Source organism: Gobius niger, assembly GCF_951799975.1.
Source record: "Gobius niger genome assembly, chromosome: 3".
Classification (NCBI taxonomy): Eukaryota; Metazoa; Chordata; class Actinopteri; order Gobiiformes; family Gobiidae; genus Gobius; species Gobius niger.
In genome coordinates this window covers 19332267-19354995 of record NC_136854.1, presented here as the reverse complement: position 1 = coordinate 19354995, position 22729 = coordinate 19332267, and the positions used below count along the sequence as shown (strand labels likewise).

General features: G+C 41.9%; 1 protein-coding gene across 1 annotated transcript; it reads right to left on the bottom strand.

Moving 5' to 3' along the window:
• Positions 1-7468: 7468 nt before the first annotated feature.
• dkk2 (dickkopf WNT signaling pathway inhibitor 2) lies at positions 7469-21727 on the bottom strand. Its single transcript, XM_079554020.1, has 4 exons — positions 21444-21727; positions 10244-10394; positions 9790-9915; positions 7469-8995 (listed from the first exon to the last, which is right to left on the bottom strand). Exons 1-4 carry the CDS (start codon positions 21648-21650, stop codon positions 8745-8747), a joined length of 735 nt encoding a protein of 244 aa, XP_079410146.1. The 5' UTR covers positions 21651-21727; the 3' UTR covers positions 7469-8744.
• Between the last annotated feature and the right edge of the window lie 1002 nt (positions 21728-22729).

The following is a 22729-nucleotide window of genomic DNA, read 5'->3' as shown; positions in this document are numbered from 1 at the left end:
GCACTATGCGGTTTACTCTGACCTCAGTCTGACTCTTAATAATTGCATCTCTTTTGCAGTTTGCTCATATCAAGTCTGTCCAGCTTTATTGCGAAATGTAACAGGAACCCAATTGGTCACACATAAACATCTGTTTGGCAAGGAAATTAGCCGTGATTACTAAATAACAACAGGCGTCGGCTCGTGGAAGGATCCTCATTTTGTTGTTACTAAATCAAAAATGCCTGACACTGTTGCCTTTTCAGTTCATGTTGAATGCAAGAGTGTAAACGAAATAGTCATTCTCACCACATGGTTGGTCTGACTGTCCTTATGCCCTATCTTTAAAAAAACAACAAAAAAAACGTTCATATATCTGGAAAAAAGCTGGTCTTCAGGGTTTGCATAAATTCTTACACTCCAAAACCTGGCACGGTCCACACTATAAGTAGCCAAACACATGTTCAAAATTTGACCAAGTCTGACAGTATCACAGACCAAAAGTATGTCATGAAAAACAGAATTTACCAGGTGAAAACATGTGAGTATAATCATTTCCAGTTTGTAATGAGTCAAATAAAATAGGTATAAACTATGTGTGTGTTGCAAAGTGCTATGTGACCGGAGTGGCACAGGACTGGAGAGGATAGATGGCGATAAACAAAGTAAAGCGTTTAAACAGTGGTCCTATTTTCTCGCATGTATAAGCAGAGGTCATCTATAGAAGCTGCGTTGCAGATGTGAGGCCTTGGGAAGCACAAATCATTTAAGCACATGTTGTCTGATTCATAGCTTGTGCATGAAGTAATTGGAGCTATTATTTGGATGTTCTGCATAATGTCTGCATCAGGCATCTGTCTGAGAGCTTTCCACAGAAGTGTACAGACAAAACGCTCTGGCGCATGTCCACTCATCCTTCTTCACACTTGTTTTAAAGTAGTGTCCTTTCCCGCAGCCCTGAGCATTTGTTTGAAGACTTCATACCCAATGTGAACTTCAAATGTGGTAAAGGACATTTCCCTGGTTACAGACATGCGGTGCGTGTCCAGCTCCTGGTTAGCATGCTGGCATAGCTGTTGTAAACATATTTTTGTGCCACATGCAAACTTATAAATGTCATAGTGTTCCACATGACCTGCTCAGTCATTTGGATTATGGCCTTGCACGATATAAGCACTTTGATGTGTCTAGTGGCGCATGTTGTTTTGGACACTACTGTCACAACACCAGAGTCACACAGTCTGCCTTCCCACAGACTTTTCCTTTCCATTTAGCATGTAATCTCTATGAAGTATTGATGGTAGTGTGTCCCAATGATATACACTACATCTATTTTAAAGTTGACATACCCGGCGTAATTTCGGCATCATAAATCTGCTTTTGAGCACCTCAGCATTAATATGTTTCATTTTATAACTACAACAAGCTTCACTAAATCATCCCAGCTGGACATTCGCCGACTGGACGTAGACAGCATTTCAAGAAGCATCCCATTCGTATGCGAACTGTATTTGTGGTTTCTGTGTTCCACATTATTTTACAGGATACTTTTGTCTTTGCCGTGGTTTTGTGGGGATCAGTGGATTATTATTTTTTTACTGCAGTGAGTCCACAATGTTCCCGAAGAAAGCAGTTTTTTAAAAGGAAACAGCTAATCAGCTAAACCCATTTATGACCTACAAAGGCACCAAGAGGCCCCACACCTGCAGCACAGTGGAGGCGTCAAAAGGGGCACTGCAGGAAACAAAAAATGGACAAACGAGAAGGTATCCGGGCGAGACTCACAGCTAAGCCACACATGCCTTCTCTTGTTCTGGCTAATGGACTTTCACCGATCAAGTGCTAAGCTCTTCCTAGAAGATGGTGAAAGACTGTTGTGGAGCGGAGGGAGCTGCGCAGGAGGAAGAGGAAGGTGGAGCTGACCAGTGCAGGACACCACGCTCTGAAACCGGGACAAACCCAGGAGGCGCTGCACTGTTTCAGAGGATCAGAGAACACTGAAGGCAGCCAGCTAGGTTTCTTCGGGGCGCTCCGGTTTCCCTGACCTCCAAAAGCAGCACGGCTTACTTACTTAATATTTAAAGAAAAGATCAAAACCAGCAGGGAATGATTTCGCTCTGTAGTATATTATAATAATCACTGATCTGACTCTCCTCCCAAAATATAAATAAAGATTTAAAACACAGTTCATTCTTACAAAGCACAGGTGCGCCATACGTCATGTGATATGCTGTGCTCCTGGTGCATTTGCAAAGTGCTTTTTTGTGTTTCTAAGTAAGTAAATCAGTAAGTAATTAAATAAGTGCTTTATTTGTCATTATACAATAAGATGTGGGGTTAGTCCTGAGCCGCTGAGACTCTACGCTCTGCCACTGTGGGCCATAAGACGTGTTCCAACAAGCGAAGCCTATATGTTTTTTAACATATAACACATATAAGTATTAGTAATACAATACCGATTTGACAAAGTAACAGGGTAGGTTATAAATTACAGTTCAAGGAATGTACTCTGGAAAGTATTCTGTCAGATCATCAGCATACTGTATATTTGTATTGAGAGTATATATTTCTTTTTAATTCCAAGAATAATAAAGAGCTGTCCTTCCATTGAAGATGACTGCAAAGGTGATTAAGTGGCCTTCACATCACACATCAGAGTCGCAGACTATGAATCGATGTCTACGCCTTCTCCGCTTTCCCCTCCAGACTTTCCTACTCCTCAACTGTGAATGATATGAGCCATGGAAACCCCAAATTACATTTTATAATTTACACGGTGCCAACGCGGGCTTAAAATCAAAGAGTTTTACGGAATACATTTGCGTATTTATTTAGCTGGCAGCATAACAGCCAGCCAGGGCTGTTTCCCTGGTGTTTTGTGCTGACTCGAGCTGGAAAGTGCCGCGCCAATGACACTCACTCTCTCATTAAGAGTCAGTTTGGAGACAGAGACTGTGTGTGGCCTGTCGCCGCAGAGGTGCTCTATGAGGCGTTTCCAATTCACACTGATAAAAGAGACAAATAGAGCAATCCCACATACAGGTAACATAAAACTTACAGTATACATTTCTAAACATTACTCCAACCCAACTAAAACACTATTTTTTTTATGATTTTAAAGATTTATTTCACTGCTGTGACTATAGCAACCAACCCGAATAAAAGTAAGCATGCGTTGAATTCATTGATGTGAATAAAAGTGTCCAGCTACATTCTTCCTTTGCTAATGGGCACTGGCTTGGCTAAAACAAAAGGGCAAAATGTGCTTTTGGTGTTTAAAAAAAGAGAGTTCTGTTTTTCACTGTCACAAAGTGTGAGAAATGATTTAGTGCACCTCTTGGCTCCAATAAAAAGTCCATGATGTGAATTGGAAACATGACTGAGGAGAAATGATAAGACCAGAATCTGCAGGGAGCATTAGGAATTTACTTTATTAAAATGATAAAGATATGTAACATCTGTTGAACACATAGGAAGGTAACATTGTCGACATAAAAAATGTCTAAATAAAAACTTCTTAGTTAAAAGTTTGACTGAACAGATGTCTGAAGGCCAGACTTTTAAACGTCGTAGTAAAGACAGAGGATCTTATCTTTGCTGGTCATTTCATAATGGTACCAGATGGTTTAGTCAAATACAGGCTGTGATAAGTGCTTATCCTGAGGAACTGGCGCCATGCTGTACTCTATATGAGCTTTATAGATCCTGAAAAAAAGATAATATGGAACATGCTGGATTATTGTGGGAGAATCATTCTTTTAAACATTTGTCATGTTGATAAGGTGAAGGTTTGCTTTTGTATGTGTTCATGCAGCATTGAGTTCTCTTGACCATTTTTGTATCATTTGTAAAAAACAAAAGAAATTAAAGCTGCAAGCGGCAATAAAGGCCCTCGCACCGGCCCTCTCTCAGCCAGACGCTCCGCCTTTCTGTTCAAAAGATGAACCGTCATTTTCCGATTTGATCAATATCGGACCACTCACGGACCGAGAGGCAGGAGCTCATCGCGCCAAGAGATGGAAGCTGTCACTGCATTCTTCCAAAACATTAGAGATGGCGTGCACAGCGGTTTTCTTCTGCTCTTTCGTCTGTTTCAAATGATCTGGAAAATATGAAATCCCTAAAACTAGAGCAAGAAACAGCGTACTGAAACATACGGTGAAATTAGCTCCTTCGCTGATAAGAAACATCCCCTTTCTCCCTCTGTTATGGAAAAAGCAGGTCTCCGAGCTTTGTATTTGAGATTTAACGACAGTTGATGGCAATTACAAATCATATAATCATTTAATGAATATTGTGTCATTTTTTCAATAACTCCCTGACTGATAAAATTGCTCTGCGAACATTATATTTTAAATCTTGGAATTTGACATAATAAGTCTATCAATAAATAAAGTACACTTGACCGACAATTTTGCAGTTTGCAAACCTGTAAAGGCATAAGTGCCAATGCACACTAGAAGGCAAAGGCTTCAAAGGCTTTTCTCAAACCATCCGGGCTCAATCATAAATAATAAAACAAGACATGTATGTCCACGTTGAAAGAGAGACAGCAAACGTGGCTTTTTACACAAGTTTAGCATGGTTTGCCTGAAGCACGAGTCATGGTGATGGTTTCTCTGTCTCCGCTGCTTCTCTCGTCCCTCCCAACAAAATTTACGCCGGTCTCTTTGTCTGTCACAGGCCAGAGATTCAGCAGATCCAAATTGCGTCACTGCAACCCTGGTGTGCGTGGGGCTGTTGGAGGTCAGACAAATTAGTCATGTCGTTAAGTTGTGTTTTGTTCATGAAAAGAAAAGTTTGTGTCTTCATCAATATTTGAAAAGTGACAGGGGCACTGTGGTACATGTCTCTGCTACTCATGTGTCCTGTTTATCCTGTACCTCTGCTGTCGATGAGCAGCGTGTCAGTGTGTGTCAGGTGAGAGCCACGGAGAGGAAGAATGGGGAGATTCTGATCTGTTCATGTTATAAAGTTTGCGCTGGTCTCTAAATGAAAGCGCAAACGTAACAAAGGATATCTTTGCTTTGCTCGTGGTTATCGTATCACATACACTACACCCCTAGGAACTGAATATGCAGTACCAGAAATTCAAAGTTGAATAACATTTCAAAACTGCACAAATATGATCTGAAGTTGGTTTGTGCTGTAATTTGATAATCATTGAATATCCAGTTTATGTTGAAAAACAATGTCCCTGGCCCCATTCTTTGTGCAATTAAAAGGAATATTTCCAATATATCTATAAATGTGCCAATTCCAAACAGAGAATGGACTTCAATAATCTGCAGATCTTTAATTAAAAATCACAACTATTAAATAAAATAATTAAGAAAAAATCTCTGTCCCTCAGTTTTGTGTCATTGGTGTTATCAGCATCACTTTCCAGGATTTGTCAGGTTAAACTAGATGGAAAGAAATATTTTTCTGGTCTGATGAGACCAAGTTTAAAGCCTCATTCTGGGAAATATGAAAGGACGTCGTTTCACTACTAAGAACAAAAAAAGTCACTTTAAAATGTAGCTTTACACTGTGTGGGTCATTTTGACATGGCACTGGTGTGACGGCCATTTGCATCAGTTTGCATAATTTCACTGGAAAAAAAACTGGTTCACAGATAAAACTATACAACTTTACTTACCACCTCCATTTAGAAATGACATTGAAAATATTAAAGCAAAAGGAACAATTGATTGAAATTCATCAGTTGTGTTACGATCGCGCATTAGTGGGACAACCCATTTGTCCAATGTCTCATTATTCCAAAAATGTATATGTTAAACTGAAATTGTCCTTCCAAAATTAGGTTTAGGCAAGAGTCCACTGACCTTAAGGTTAGGGCCAATGGTTGTATATGGCTCTCTAATCCACAACAGGATCCAACTGGATTAAACACTTCAGACTAATGGCACCTCTGCTCAATGGTCATTTTCGGACAAATGGTCTGTCAGACCAAAGACATGGCACCGTTACGGTCATTGGTGTTACAGCCCCACCTTTAATGAATGGAGGCATCTGATGCAAAGTCACTGGTGTTATGTCCCTTGTGACTGGCATTAATGCTAAGAGGGTATTGAACAGGCTCTTGTAATTTTTATGTAAAAATATTGCACTTCATTCCACTCAAATGTCAGCAAAATCAACAGTGATCTGCTCTTAAGCTGGACAGTGGCGGTGGTCCCTTTCAGAAGGATGCACACTGGTACCCACTACTGATTCGCAGAAGCATGATGTGCTCATGCTTTCGGATATCGGATTGCAGCTACTAAACATGGATGAAAAAATTTGATGAACCTGGAAAAATTAGCGGACACTGTGCACCTCTAAATTCCCATTGCCAAGGTATATACAGTATTATGTCGGTTTTAGGAGGTCATGTGCAGGCCGTACAAAACAGAAGGTGGTCTGAGGACGTACGAATAGAGGGGAAAACCCGTGGACAAAGTTGTTCCCTGGGTCAAAACCATGTACCTGAGGAGTCTGGAAGGGTGAACAGAACAGACATTTCATGATGTAAAAGCTGGATTGTTTATGTAGCCCCATGTCTCTAAATGCTATTGAGCTAAGTTATTCTGCTGAAAAACCAAGGACTAGTCCATTAAAACACCCGGTGAGCGAAATCATCTCCAGGTTTTCAATCCCATATGACCGGCTTCCTGCTGGTCAGAGGGCGGAGCTATAATTTTGTTTTATGACTGTCTCCATGTGCTCTATCAAAAAATGCATGTCCCAAAATGCATAGGGTCGACTTCCAGGGGCCACTAACAACGTGGAAGAGCTTGATCGCTTCTAACTTCACCCTCATTTGGGTCCATAGAGGAGAGGACGACATTGGTGTTTTGCGTAACTGATCGCACGCGTAAAGACCAGACAGGTACACATGAACTCGTCTAAGCTCAGGTAAGAACATATCTCAATATTCCCTTAACAGGCGGAATAATAATAATAGCAAGAAGCTAGGGGAGAACAACTTCGACCAGGCTCGGGCCTAAGAAACAAACAGTGGAACCTTTTCGCAGAGTTTGGATGTCTGCTCTGGCTTCTTCCATCTAATTAAAACATGAGCAATAGGCTAATACATCCTGCGAGATGTAGCCATGAACCTAACCCCAGTGAACATTGCTCTAACTCCTGACAGATGGCAACATTTGTTCTGGGACACATGCTCACATGGGGTAGTTTACTTTCACTGTGCAAAGACATGAATGAAACTATTTAGAAATGATATAATGATCATATAATTATCAATTTTCTGATGTAACTTTATCTTTTCACCAACGTCATCACTCCTACCACTTCACAAACTGCCTCTCTGCAATGGTGAATAATCATGACCACTAATTCCCTTTACAAAGCCCTCATAAACTGGCTCCTCCTCACTTCACTGACCTTCTCTACAGCACCACCGCCTTTAAATTGGATTCATGGTCCAGTCATGGTTTGGATGTAAATAAAAAGTGCACAAAATTTGATACAAAATACATTCTTTTATTCTTATTCATTTGTGATTCAAAATACACAAAGTCACGCAATATTCACTCAGTATTGAATAGTGCTCAGTCTTCACTCCATTTATGACGTGGCACTGTGTCTTCGTCCGTGACTCTGCTGCTACCTCAATGGTTTGGTCCTGTCAACTACTTCCTCATTAAACATCTATATCTCTAATAAGTAGGATTTATACTTTATCATATGTACATGATATACAGTGACATAAATACATTGGTCCATTTATTTACAATACAAAAGCTTATTGGTATTTTACTGGATACAAAATATTGGATGGTTTTACTCACAGACAGATGTGTTGATATTTGGATTTGCTAATTGAATGGAAAGCACACACACAAAAACAGCAGGAATTTAGGAGACGAGGGCTTTAGAATAAACAGACGTGTGCTGTCTTGAAATGTTGACCAAAACACACATTTCTGAAGAATCTTTGCCATTTCAACAAATCCCATCACCTCTCAAATGGGCCACAGAAGTGGAAAACTGCATTCCTGTTTCAACTGTAACCTTGAGTCCTGTTTTAGTGATTTGGGAAACAGTTTTCAGTGGCCTGCTGTCAAAGTGTGCAGGAGTGCATCACGTTCAGCCTCACAACACAAGGCAACAGCATCACAGATCAGACGGATTTCATTAGTGTAGTGCAACATACATGTGTATTTGTATTTTATCTGCACTTCTGTGGCAAAATGAAATTAGTGCTTAGATTCACAATAATGTTTCATCGTCTTTGGCTTCAAAGTATTCTGTGCTGGACTGGAGTGTAAAGATTTGACAGACTCTTGAATAATCATGTGAATGCATAAAAGATGATCTGAGCACAGATTCTGTCTGATCATTTACACAGACATGCATAAATAACATGGCTTCTTCATAAGATTAATCTTGTAAATATTTACATGTTTTGGCATGTTCAGTTTCCACCTCTAAAGTAAAGCCCTATACAGGACCCAGCATCTACTTGCTAAATGTATGTTTCCCTGAAAGTCATACAAGTATATAACATATTAAGAGCTGTATGAAGCAACACGACAGACGTCCTGTGATCTCCCAGCATTAAGTGTGTGCTGGGGTGCAGGGAAGAGCCTCTCTGTCAAAACAGTTCAACATCCGTCTCTCTCAGCGCGTTCTAACTAACAAGACGTGATCAGTCTCTTGTTAATGTATTTGTCTTTGCAGCCACTGCCTGTGCATTTTTGAAAGTGTTCCCTGACACAGCAGTGAGGCTTGACTGCAAACAATAGGCAACCGGTGCCTCAGATCTTCTGGCACATGTGGAGGCGGGATTTGGAGGAGGAGGTGGCATCCTTCCACACCTTACAGGAGAGGCCTTTAGCGCAGTCGCAGCGTTGGAAGATCTCAAGGCCATGAGAGCCTTTCTTCCTCTGCTTGGTGCACACCTCGCCCAGCCGCAGCACTGGTTTACAGATCTTTGTCCAGAAGTGCCGCGCACAGCAGTATCCGTCTGAGCAGTCGGACGAACGCAGACAGGGGTCACCCTCGTGACCTGCCATAAAGAGGCACAAGCGTTAATTGCACAAGCATTAAGAGGCCCTTGGGAAGAAAAGCAGCAAAACTCCTATTTGCATTTGGAGAGTTGAAGAATGTAATCATTGTTCATTAGACTGTTATGCTTTCCATATCGGTTTGTGCAGGATTTTAATCACATCAATATAGCGTCGTGTGTGGCCATTTCACAGAACAGAAAATGTAGTTTGTCAACATCAAATAACCTGACTGTTTATTGTTTTAACCATTATACTGTTCTGGAACTGCAAAATCACTACAGGGTTTTGTAAATTATGATGAGATTGTGCAATGTAAACAGTCCATAGTCTACTGCTTTTTAATCATATAAATGATTCCAATATTGGGATTTCTGTGGCAGCTTCTGTGGCTGCAGGTGAATTTGATCAAAGAACCGCTTGGCCATTCAGTAAATGTGAAATTTAAGGTTACAGCCTGACAGTTAGTCTTATGCAGGTCACTGTATGCAATGTGCACTCACAGTTTAATCATGTAGAAGTCTCATCATAAGCTTTACTTTATAGTCAGGCCTTGCCATAAACTTAAATCAGGTGACATAAACACCAAGCTGAGGCTCCCACCATAATAAGACCAAAGCTACAGTACATTCTGTGGTTTCCTCCTATGTTTAACACAATGCCCAAGTGTGTGGCTGGTTTTGAGTCACAAGCAGCTGGTGGTTTGTGCTGGGCTTTCAGAGCTGTTCTTTTGGCTTAGAGACACACTGATAATAGTGATCCAGACTCTGACACTGTGTACAGGACTAGTCCTTACCTTTAAGTTTGCTGTGTGCTTTGCCATTCTTCCTCCAATTGTGGTCTTTATGGGACAGCTTGTTGTGCTCGTCCAATGGTAAGATGTGGTGTGAAAGCACACTCTCAGAGATGGGTACACAGATGTCTACGGGGCAGAGGAGTTTATGTATTACATATAGATACATAAAATTTACTGTTACCGTCGGGAGCCGCCATGTTTGCAGCTACTATCATAGACTAACATTAGCTAAAAACAGTAAAAAACGTGGAACAACTCTAGCTGCTGGGTTACTAATGGTAAATACATCTAACACTCTGTGGTGTCCAAGTGTTTTATTGTGAACAATAACTCCAGTATTTTATCTCTTAAAATCTCCATTAGTATATCAGTGCTGCCAATCCCATGATTCTTAGTGATATGACATCACGATCCTGAACTCTATACTAGTCTTCCTCTTCATGTTGGTACTCACAGTTACTGCAGCGGTTGCCGGGGCAGCACATGGCGTCTCTGTGGCAGCGCTTCTTTCTGCGGCGACAGTTGAGGCAGCGAGAGGGCGCGTGGTGAGGGCTGTGGCAGTAGCTGCCCACACTGCACTCCTTGTCATTGCTGCATGGATACACCTGCCAGAACACAGACAGCACTTTTATTGACAATGTACAACATTGACCAATCCTCATCTTGAAGCACTGACCACATGCCCTAGAATTGTTTAAAGGGTACAAATATGATCCTGATTGTAACGTTTGAAGACAAGTTGCTTTGGTGAAAATAATTTAAGTTCTTCAATAGCCATTTGTCTTTTCCAACACAATCAAAGCTACTGTTTGAATGCAAAAACACTGCTTTACAGCAGACTTACTGCGGTAGGTAAAGGCCTATGTCAAAGCCATTCAGCCCTCAAACCAACAATGACCCTCAAGTGCTCAACTAAATAGCGCTAAGTCGGTAAATGTGTTTGTTTTGGATGACTTTAAGACGTGGTCCCATTGCAGGCGGTAAGTGCTGGACTCAATGTTGCAGCCAGGAGTTCAAGTGGTGATTTCTTCATGTTTTCGGGCTTCAACATAATGGGAATATAAAACGATTCTTACCAAGAAAAACAGTGCATTTGACTTTCAGGAGCATTCACGGGCTTAATGAGTCTACAGGCATAATGAGGGGGCAATTACTGCTGCTAATCATACAGCTCTGGAGCCTCTGTGCATGAGCTGCCTTTATTATGTCTATGGTTTACAATGAGCGGTCCAGACATGTCGCTGTTGCACTCAATGTCTAAGAATGTCCTTACGGTAAGCAAACGGCCCCAAAGCCAGCAAACAAAATGTCCACTCGAAGAAATAAAAACGTGTAAACACGCACGGAGGCGGGTGTGGACCTTTACTGGAAGCTCTATCTAAGATCCATTCCTACTGGACATTCCTCGCATAACATATAAATTGCTTGGTCAGTTTATTGGCTAAAGTGTTGACAAATGTGCCGTAAACACGCAAAGTCACAACTATAGACAACCATTTATGCATATTCTTTCACATTGCTCGAATGAAGGTGGGCAGAAGAAGAAAAGTTTCAGTAGGACGGGGAGGAGGACATACACCGAGAGAAATGTGCCACTCTGCAAGAATGCTCCTGTTGCTTTGTTGGGTTTCAGAGTACAGTAAATTGTGTTACTGATTTTTGTGCAACATATCACGCTCCCTGCACCATCCATGAGGAATTTGTTGGCCTAAAATAATTATTTTATGACAAACCTAAAACATGTACAATAAAGGCTAATCCTTCAGCTTCTACTACAACTTCTAAGTCCAGGACCTAGTTAACAATCTGGAGAAGGGTGGGGCTGACAGATGAGTCAAATGCAGAGGACAATTTTCCTACAACGGCAACATCGATACTGACGGCATCTCTGGAATTGCCCATATACGGTCATGTTTGAAACACTTAAGGGGGAAAACAAAGAAGTGAATAATAATAATAATAATGATAATAATAGTAATGCATCGGTTTTATATAGCGCTTTTCTGGACACTCAAAGACGCTTTACATTGCACTATTCGTTCACTCCATACTCGGTGGTGGTAAGCTACTATTAGCCACAGCTGAAGCGAGGCAACCAGTCTGCGCCATCGGCCCCTCCGACCACCACCACCACTCACTCACTCACTCACACACTACATTCTCTAGGCTTCCTGGTGTTCCCAAACGGTCTCCCATCCAAGTCCTGCCAGGCCCTTCCCTGCTTAGCTTCCAAGGTCTGACGGGATTGGGCAGAGCAAAGGCAGTGTGGCCACGAAAATCTAAACTTTCTCCATTCTTTCTCCTTATACAACAACTACTACTTTAACAAATGCTGAATTATGAATATAGTTTTCTACCAAATAAAGATACAAAGACATGGAGCGGAGCAAAGTGGTTCAACAGACCATAAATACATATATAACGGAGAATGTTAATGCTACATGCTAACGCTAGCTATGACTGCCGTTTTTTCGCTTTTACTGAACATTCTGCTGTGAAAAAATATTCATATGGACTTGATTTAGACTTGACTTTATCTGCGTGTGATAAATAAGTTCATATTTCACCAGAAAACGGCTAAAAAGAGTGGAAAATTGTGTTTCCCAAAAGATTCTGTTTTCCCCCTCGGCAAAGCCACGCCCCCTATGACAAGATTCCATCTGTATCTATAGTGTAACCTTATAGCAAACTATTCATTCTTGATATTCAGCAAGTCCACATCTGACTTTTCAATTTCAACAGAGCCATTTCAAATATCTTCCTCACAGACTTAATTTGCAATGCGTGCTGCGACTTAAGGTCTTTGATGGAGCTTATGATAGAAAAATAAGCATGATATTGATTGTGGTTGACTAAATAGTGTCCAGCACTGAGTGACATTGGAACAACATGTTTAGTTGGCAAACCACCACAGCACTGCGAGCACACAGCACTGGCACAGTGCGGACGGATCAGATTTAGAGCGGTGTACCACTGACAAACACTCAACAATAAACATCAGAGCGTACATGAAAGCGGGCTAAATCATTACGGCCACAATAAACAACCAAGTGGAGTCGGGGTACAGGGTCACCCGCGGGAGAAGGCAGTGTCCGGGAGAACCGCGGCATTCCAACCGCGGGTGTAAGCCACATGTTCAATCAAGCCTTCGAGAATATCAATATTTCAGCACGTTACACGTTGTTATTGGATAGGTCTGTGCCATGAAAGTGAACAAGATTAGAGGGGTTGGACCCATGCCACGCTTGTACTTTCTCAGGCTGGAAACACATGTGACGCAGAGAAACCGAGGAGAACTACTACAGTGCACACACACACACACACATCTATCAACATTAAAGTTTGCCAAAAGAAATGTGGGATATGTGTTGATGACAGTGACCATGATCTGAAAAATGTGTAATGAAAACCCAAATATTTACAGATCTGCAGCTTATACAAACCAAGAACGTTATAGCGCAATAACAAAATCCTGCAGTCGCAAGACGTAGCGCAATTTTATATTTGTTGAATGGATTGTGGATATATTAGTGACTTGTATCATGAATGAAAACAAGAATAAAGACACAATCAATTATTTTAGTGATATCAAATGTCTCCCCATGTCTTCTAAGGGGTCGGCCCTATGTTCCCCGGTACCTATGTTCCCCTGTCAATAGAAGTGGGAGAACTTAAGATTAGGCACCAGCCCCACTATCCTTAAAGGAACAGGCCACCATTTTTACATACTGATATATGTTCTTACATGAGCTTAGACGAGTTGATGCGTACCTGTCTGGTCATTGTGCGTGCGCTCAGTCATGCAGAAAGACCAAAGACGTTGTTAGCATTTGGTCTCTCCCAGCATATTCCTATAGCTCCAAACGGGGTGAAGCTGGAAGCTACCACGCTCTTCCACGGGCACGTACAAAGACCAGACAGGTACACATCAACTTGTCTAAGCTCAGGTAAGAACATATCTCAGTATGGAAAAACGGTGGCCTGTTCCTTTAAGGATAGTGGATTCGGCAGGGTGATTGATATATCTATGAAGTTTCACTCTCCTGACTTGTGATTGGTTGATGTACCAACTCACCTACGAAAAAAAACATAGGACCCGCACCCGTCTTCTAAAACATGTAGTCTCATGGAGTCTCTTTTCTGGCTAAATAACTGGGCACAAGGGACACATAAACTAAAGAAACACTGTGTCAAAGCCAAATAAACACAAAGGCTAAGGTATCCAAGCAGATACATTTCAAAGTTCAACCGATCAAAAATAATTGGACCATAAGTCGCCTCACAGTCCTGATGAAGTGACTTGGCTTTTTGGAGTTCGAGAGGTCCAGCTGTTCCGAGTGACTAGAATTCATAACTGTGAGGACACACAAGGTTTTGTGAATACAACAAGTATTTAAAAGAAAAGAAAAAAATGCAGAGAGGAGCTATGTTTTTTACGGGCATGAAAAATGTGCTGTTATCTCAGAATGAAGACAAATGGGTCCGGCCTGATACTACCTGCGCCGAATTCCTGCCTATGTCCAAGCTGGCCTGGATTGACGACAGAGTTTGCCCATATGTAGAAGGAAAAAAAAACACCAGCGGGGCTCTCCTCTTCCATCAAAACTGAGACCACATGACAGCTATGATATGTGATCGAGGCCCCGCCAATCTGCTCTGATAATCTTGCCTTAACTTGTCATGTTTTGGAACGGCTCATTCGCAACTTCTGAAGGATGAAGCATCATTTTCGGATGTATCTGATTCATCTCGTGTTTCTCCCTTATTTTTGCTCCAGACAGGCTCCTTAACATAAAAGCCAGGCCCGGGATCCGAGTGCAGGAAGTGGGATGAAGACACTGTACTTTTGGTATGCTGGTGAGATGATACAGGCAGAGACAGTCACATAAGAGAGGCCCGCGGTGCTGTCTCGTGCTGCTCTCGTGCTGGTAAACCCTTGTGCCTTTGAAGACGGAGCGAAGATGTGCGGGAGACAATCTACAAGGGATTTACTACAGGATATACAGGCTTTACATTCTTCCTCCAGTCTGTCCAGATGCCCTCTCTGTGTCCATTCAAAAGCCCTGATATCATACATTTTGTTTCTGCATTAAGCCATCATCTTCATCAGTAAAGTGTAGTTTATACTGTTAACAAATGTTGACTATTGCATGTAAGAATATGATCTGACTAAAAGGTTTGTAGTACTATATTTTTTGTTGAGGGCAATTAGATTGTTTATGTGGTGTTCATGTATTTTGTGTGTGGTTGATAGATGCGTTGTTCTCATCTATTTCAAAGGGTTACAAAGCATTTCTCAAGCTGGTACATGTACAACTTCTTCTGCTTCTTCAACTGGTTTTCAGGGTTGTCCATGATTGACATGTATGTTTTAGATATATTTTAAACACTGTTTAGTTATAATTTGATCTATTGGCCTGATGGTGCTTTGCAGGTCTATTTTTTTATGAGGTGGTAGTCGGTGTGAAATGTTGACTATCTATACCAGGGGTCTCCAACAGGTGAAATAATTCCACATGTGTCCAGCAGAGGGCACTGACATGAGATGAGTTCTGGATATAAACAACACATTATAATCGCATGGTGAATGGACAGTCTGACCCTGGGTGGCTATGGCTACAATTGTAGCTACCACCACAAAGTGTAGAGTGAATGAATTATGACTACAGTGCAGCAGAGACTTGTGACACAGGCTTGTTAAGTGTAAGCCGAGGTTACAGTCCTGTTAGGCTCATTATAATTAATTGATTGAAAAAAGTTTCCTTAATAGTATTTTCCCAATCAAAACGAGCTTTTGTTTCTGGACCCCGGCAATACACTCCCGATATTTTTTGGCTCCCAGCGAAATTTACTGGGAGACCCTGATCTATACCATTCATGTTTTGATGAGGTAGGTAGTGTTGGCATTCCTTATCAATAACTCCATCTCTGCCGGGCGTCATCTTAGAGTGCTCTTTGCCGCTGACAAATGTGAACCATCACGAGAACGAGGGACACAAGTCGGCAGCCCAAGTTTCGAAAAAAACGCAGAAGACTTTTTTTTTTTTATTGGGGATTTTTGCTTTTTTTTCAGAATTGTTCAGTTGAAGCCACGAAGAAGCCTCTACATGTTTAAGCTAGCAGTAATGGTATATTTAAAAGTGTAAACTTTTAGGTTCAAACCGGCTTGTTTAGGGAAACTTCAGAGCGTGCAGTGGGGGCGTGACTTTGCCTGTGTACATTTACATACTGGGTACACCGGGTTGTGTTGGATGGACGCCGCAAAGATTCAGACGAGCTGAACCGTGGACGTTACAACAAATATGTTTGGAAGTACTTCTGCAAAGTGGATTTATTAATTATGGATTATGTGGCGCCGCTTCCTCATGAAGAGCTTTGACAGCAAAGCAGCAGCAGCGGGACAGAGACGCTACTTTGCTTCCCAAACAGTAAGTTTTGTATCTTTTTTTATTACAGTGGATTTTTCGTTTGAATTACTCTCTGATGTCTCACTCTGTCAACAAAACATCCGCCTGTTCCACGTTAGAATACGTATGTTATGTTTAGGACCCCCTTGTAAACGAGATGCTACACCTCAAGGGGATTTTCCTACTAATAAATAAACACCAAATACAAAATACGCTTGTCTCCTGTTTCCTTTTTGTTGTTTGGGGAGGAGGCATGCACCGCTGCTTTGGTTTGTGTTGTTAACACATCCTTCAGCAGTTTTATACAAATGCCTATTGTCGATCAGTTAATGTGCGTTTGAGTGAGTGAACTCAAGGCCTGAGGACTGAAACCCCACACACATGACACGACAGCAGTATGGCTTTTCTAAATGAGATGTAAATGAGCCCTATTGTCACTCCGAGAGAGGTGAGAACAGCCCAAAAGTTCAGAGGCCGATTCCTCTCTTTGACTTATTTCCAGTTCCTAAATTCAACTTGTCACATCTTCTCCAAACATTATCAGATTTCCATGTGCTACACATTGTTGGAAACTTTAAAGACTACACTTTCACTATGTCCCGGTCGAAATGCCCCAAAACCTTAGCCTAACAAACCCTTACCGAAGCCTTCTGTTATGCACTAATGCGCCTTGGCCAATTTGTCTCTAACAAGCCTTACTAGTGTTCTTGGCTCTCTTTTGACGCCAGCTCTAGGACTATTTAAACCCTCTTCTGTGGAAGCGTAATTAGACTTGAATGACCAATACCATCACAATGTGTGTTGAGAGTTCATGTCCTGTACTGATGGTGAATAAACTTCTCCTGTGTCAGACATCCAGCATCTCCTGCCTCTCTTTGCAACTCTACATTAGGACTTATTTGTCCTCCAACAGAGAGCATATTGGATTTAGATGGCTTGCTAATTGGTCAGAGGTCAAGGGGACCTGGCTTATGGGAGCTCACAGAAAAGCATTGCCAGAGACTTACTCAACATAAATGAAACACTCAGCTGATGTGTTGATGAGGTAAAAAAAAAAAAAAAAAGGGTCATTACATCCCTTTAAGAGGAGACACATGGCAAAACTCTCTGTCCCTTTATATTAATATTAATCAATATTTAATTTCCGATCCCTTTCTTTTTTTTTTCAGTTAAACCCAGTTGATTCGAGGAGTAAACTCATAAATCCCCTATAAAAGAAACATCCTACTCCTGCAGGCACAAATACAGCACTTTATTTAAAACCATCCAGATTGCACATGGCCATCAGAGGTCAGCCGCACAACCTGAACCTGTGAATGGTGTCAATGAATGGCAGGAGCTTTACCAACTCAAATAAACTATGTCACAGAGCAAGCAAACTACCCATGGCCTGAAAGCGCGGCCTGGGTCGTATTGAATGACATGGGCCAAAGCGGGGTCCATGGATTGAGCTTTGCATACAGCCAGTTCCTTGACGTACAACTCCTTCATCACTCGAAGCATATGTGTTTATAGCTCCACTCAAAACCCTCTACACTCATGCCCCAGTCTGAGCCTTTCCTTAAGCTAAACACACATTCTCAGTTGATCAAATTCATCCAAGTGAAAGAAAAGGAAACTGGAAGACCACTAGCTTCAAAGGCATTCAAAGTTTGAGACATTTTAATCTATGACCCCCAAAAGGTGTAATCCGGGAGAATAAGAGGCACCCCAGTTCTGCTCTCTCATTAACAGCTCCAATTACAGTAAAGAAGGTCTCCACGGAGGCCCCTCATGGCTCCAGCGTCGGGCACTTGTATAGCACCCAAGGGACTGGCAGCCAACAAAAAAAAACAAGGACAAGGAAAGCTGGAGACTGAATGTAGCCGGGCTAACAAGCCGTCACACCTCAGGCTGCTTTTACTCAGCTCATTAGGTTCAGTAAACAGTCATTTCAGGGCACCAACAGGACACAGGGAGACAGGAGAGAGGGACGTGGCTGGATTTTATGTGCAACGACGTCTCTGAGATGCCTCGTAAAAGTGACCTGAAATAAAAGCAGCCTAAGTCGTGGGATCAGGGTTGACAACATTATCCACTGAACTAAGGCAAAAAAGTCAGCTGTGTTAAAAAATAACTCATGCTCACATGGGATTATGAGGCGATGTGCCAAACAAAGATAATACAGTGTATGTACAAAGCATTATAGTTGACGTGAACAAGCATCTTACACAGTGATATGATAATGTGACTACAGCTGCCCTGGGATTCAAACCAACAACCTTATTTATTTATTTATTTATTTATTTATTTATTTATTTATTTATTTATTTATTTATTTATTTATTTATTTGTTTAGTTGGTTGGGACAGTGCATGTTAATGAACATACATGGGTCTCATGCATGTAAACAAGCCACACTGGATTGTAGCCTTGGGCTAATTTCCATCCGTTGTCCACCCATGCACACTTTCAAACACACTGTCATTCATCCTGGCCTATTGTACATGTTTTTAGTGGTAGGGGAAACCTCCAGGAGTGCCTGGAGGAAACCTCCGCAGACACAGGGAGAACATGCAAACTCCACAGAGAAAATGAGTCCATAGACGAATATATGGCCTGACCTTGCTCTTGGTGGCACAATGCCAATTTTCGAATGTACATTTGTACATGTGTAAAAACAACAATTGTTTGTAATATTAATCAAATAAAACTAATCAATAAAGCAAAAAAGCACTTTCAGTTGTTGTAAGCCCTCCAAAATAGGACCATTTCCAGCCTTGATTTAAACAGTGTTGGGGCCTTTCTCACATCCTCTGGAAGGATGTTCCAGATTGTAACCATATAACTAAACACGAGATAGAGCCCCGCCTCTATGGTTCTATGTCGTCTATAGAAGTGACCCATCTCCCTTTCCTCAGTCTGAACTTGCTTACTTAGCACTGCTGTTACATCATTTGTTTTGCCTCACGGTGCAGGATGGCAAATGTCTCTTTCGTGTTCAATACAATTTATCAGCGGCCGTCAAAAATGACCTCCTAGACCATATTTGGCCCCCAGGCCGTGAGTTTGAGATGTCTGGTATAGGGACCATAAGCATAACATGATAACAAATCAATAAACTGCATATTTTGAACTGTTTTTTTTTACATTTTTCAGATACGAAACGCCTGTCCTTATCCAATACTTAGTGCGGCAAAAAATAAAATGACCAGCTCCATGACAACTCTGCAAAGTAATAGAAACTAACTACCGGACAAGCAATGCTTATGAGCTATTTTTAAAGACAACATGGCCCGGAGGTCTACCCGCTAAGTGGGTGCATTTTTTGTTGTTGTTATTACTGACAAAAAAATTATAATATACACTCACTTTACTCCTGACTCTGATATGAGCTACAGAACAGAACTGCTCTCATGCATCAAGTCCAATTTAAGTCAAGGCCAGAGTGTGGGCGCTATCATAACTCTTGGAAATCTTGCTCCAGAACATGATACTCATACACATAATAAAAGATATTAGCCATCTTCATTTGAACACCACTACACTGTGGTTTTGGACATTGAAACAGTGCAGTGGTCTCTGGATGCATTGTTTCCCTCAATTCACTGGTCCAAAAGTGCAGTAGATTATTGCCATGGCAGCGATGTGTGCTATGCTGAGCTGGGGTCTGGCAGTGTGCTTGAGGTTAGCTCACCACACTCCACAGAGGGAGTAAGGGCTGTCCATCAGTACTGAGGTTGAGTAAGAACGTACTTCACACATCTCACAGACATCCAACACCATCACAACCGCAGGGAACATGCGGTTGACACTTAAATACACTTTCTAGGGGAAATAGATAGGACAATTGTTGGCAAAAGGGAATAGATGGTGGAGTGACTGCAACTTAGACCTCCGACACACTGCAGTTAAATAGAATTATACAAAGCATCAAGCGCTTCAAAAAAATAATGCTCTGTGTTTGCTGACCATTTAACTGTCAAGTTGTCGGGCAAGACACCTCAGTGGTTCTCAAACCTTTGAACGAACACGGGACACATGCCCAGAGCTTCATTTTTCGAATAAGAAACCCTTTTGGATTGATGTGATGACTTGGGGGAACAGGCCAAAACAGTTGCCGGAACATTCTCGATAAACACAATTAAATCACCTCAAACCTTTGCCGGATTGGATCTTCCAAAATAGTTCTTGGATCCTTTCCCCCCGAAGGATCAGACTCTTGACTTTTGTGCTGTGTGGCGAGAGCACTAACCTTCTGCGTCACTGTGTCCAAACCACCATTGCATAAAATAGTTCACCTTCCACGTACCACCAGTACAGTGAGATCAAACCAACACTAAAAAATCAGCTCCTAAACCAAGGATCTTTAATTGAAAATAGTCTAAAACTGCAGATGACCTCCTATGGTACACATATCACAGTCTGACAATTTGGATCTAGTCTGTGCATTACTATGATGTACCAGGGTGCATTATCCCCCCCATGTCTAACTGCTCTTAAATTATCTAATCTGACACATCACGAGTTTGATGTTAAAACCAGCCTTGTTGCAAGTGTTGTAACAGCAGGGATTCATGAGTGCTTGACTGGGTATTAAAAGGTAAAAGTATCCGTCAGAGGCCCTACGCAGAAAAGACTCTCATAATCCCAGCTAACGTCTGGTCCTCTTTAATGACACTAAGAACCAGACAGAAAATTACCCAGACTAGTGTTAACTTTCTCTCACATTTCTGCCTGGCATTAATGATTTAGTGCGGTGGAAGTGTGTGCTGCGCCCCGGTGTGGCGTCAGGTCTGAAAGGCAATTAGGGCTTTATGAGGGGGTACCAATCCCTGCAATTTCCAATAACCGCTCACATGTGAAATGAGGCCTTTTAATTGGCAAAATGGTGCTACTTGTTCACCTAAAGACACTCCTGGAAGTGCAAATTTGGGGCTAGGCGCGATTCGCAGTTATTAGCGGCTGAGTACTTAAGCACACTTTAGTGAGACTGCAGGGGCTGCGCATAATTATGATGTCTCAAAAAAACAAACTAGTGCTATTTGGAGTCGTTAAAACACAATTAGCACTCCGGATAAATTGTCCCACTTTACATAGCTGGGAGTAGTTTCAGTAAATTAGTAGGCTGGATTATCAAATGTGCAATTATAATCAGCATGTAAGATATAGCCAGTGCTTTATAATCATTTGAGTTGACTGAAATACATGTGCCATACGGCTTTTACGCATCCGAAACACGCATGGGAAAAAACAATGTGAAGTTACCTGTGCCAGGATGTTGTGTTTCTTGGTGATGCCCACGTGCGCAGAAAGTGAAGAATGGTTTGTGGCGGGAGCGACCGTTTCCCCGAGCTGTCCCGGTTTGATGGAGTTCGCCTTGGGTCGCGCCGCTGACACCTGGTGCGTCACGGTCCTCAGCGAAGCCACAAGAAAAACCACGACACAGCACCTATTCCACTTTAGAGGGAGCATCCTTGTGGGGAAAGACTTCCGAAGCAATCACCCGAATGAGCAGAGTCTCTTTTGTTTTTGTTTGTTTGTTTTGTGTTGGAAATATACCCTCCAAAAACGGGTTGTCAGAGCGCGCTGGCAGTGTCCATGTGTTGCGCGCTGATGCGTGTGTGTGTGTCTTGAGCGCGGTGATGCGGCACACGGAGGCTTCGGGTGGTTATAGCGCATAGAGTGACTGTGGATGGGGCCACTCCTAACACTTTAACTAGAGCTCTCCCTCTCTGTGTCAGGCTGTGAATGAGAGCTCAGCACCGAATCCGGCTGTTTTATTATCTCGCATTGACTGTTTTTTTTTTTTTTCTCTCCCTCTAAGATTATAATGAGTGCGCTTCCTCCGCCCCCATTCACAGCTGACAAAGACTGAAACTGATCTGTGCGCAGCGGTGCCGTTGTCTCGAGCTCGGCACCAGGAGCCCCGTTGGGAAAAGCCTATAAAATTATACACTGTGTATTTTAACTGGGCGCTTGACCCTTTTACTGCCAAGCGTTTCAGCGCGCATAAAGAATGGGAAAGGAAGAGCTAAACAAACTCCTATAGTCTGACAGGCACAAACTGTTCAATATAAACAAATAAAGCGTCTTTCTGCACGACACATTGTTAGACATTTCACGTAATTACTGCAGACGATCATATAATAGCCTGTGTTTCTTTGAATTGGATTTGTCAAATGCGGGATTGTTTTTGGCCTCAAAAATAAAAGTATATGACTGTATAATAGACAATTTCAGGTCGATTCAACGTAAGGCCCAGGGGCCACATGCAGCCCTCCGAGGCTCAGACTAATCTGGTTTGACTATAAGCTCATCTTCCCATCATCAGCAAGCTGCTTCTATTATTGAACCAGAAGCATTGACTCTGTGGTGTTTGTTTTTGTTTTTCTTACTGACTTGGCGCCTGTGTCTGACTTTGCCTCTTTCTGCGGACAGCAATTAAAACGTCATCTGAAATTCACACCAATGGAATGGTCACATACATATCTACACATTTAGTTTTCTCTTCACACTTCCATATTTTGATATAGAACATGGCATTGATGTGA

Coding starts and splice junctions, on each gene's coding strand:
- dkk2 (XM_079554020.1), bottom strand. CDS start 21,650: ATGCTCCCTCTAAAGTGGAATAGGTGCTGTGTCGTGGTTTTTCTTGTG. Junction 10,395..21,443: donor AACACAACATCCTGGCACAG/GTAACTTCACAT, acceptor GTGTTCTGGCAG/GTGTATCCATGCAGCAATGA. Junction 9,916..10,243: donor CGGCAACCGCTGCAGTAACT/GTGAGTACCAAC, acceptor TCTGCCCCGTAG/ACATCTGTGTACCCATCTCT.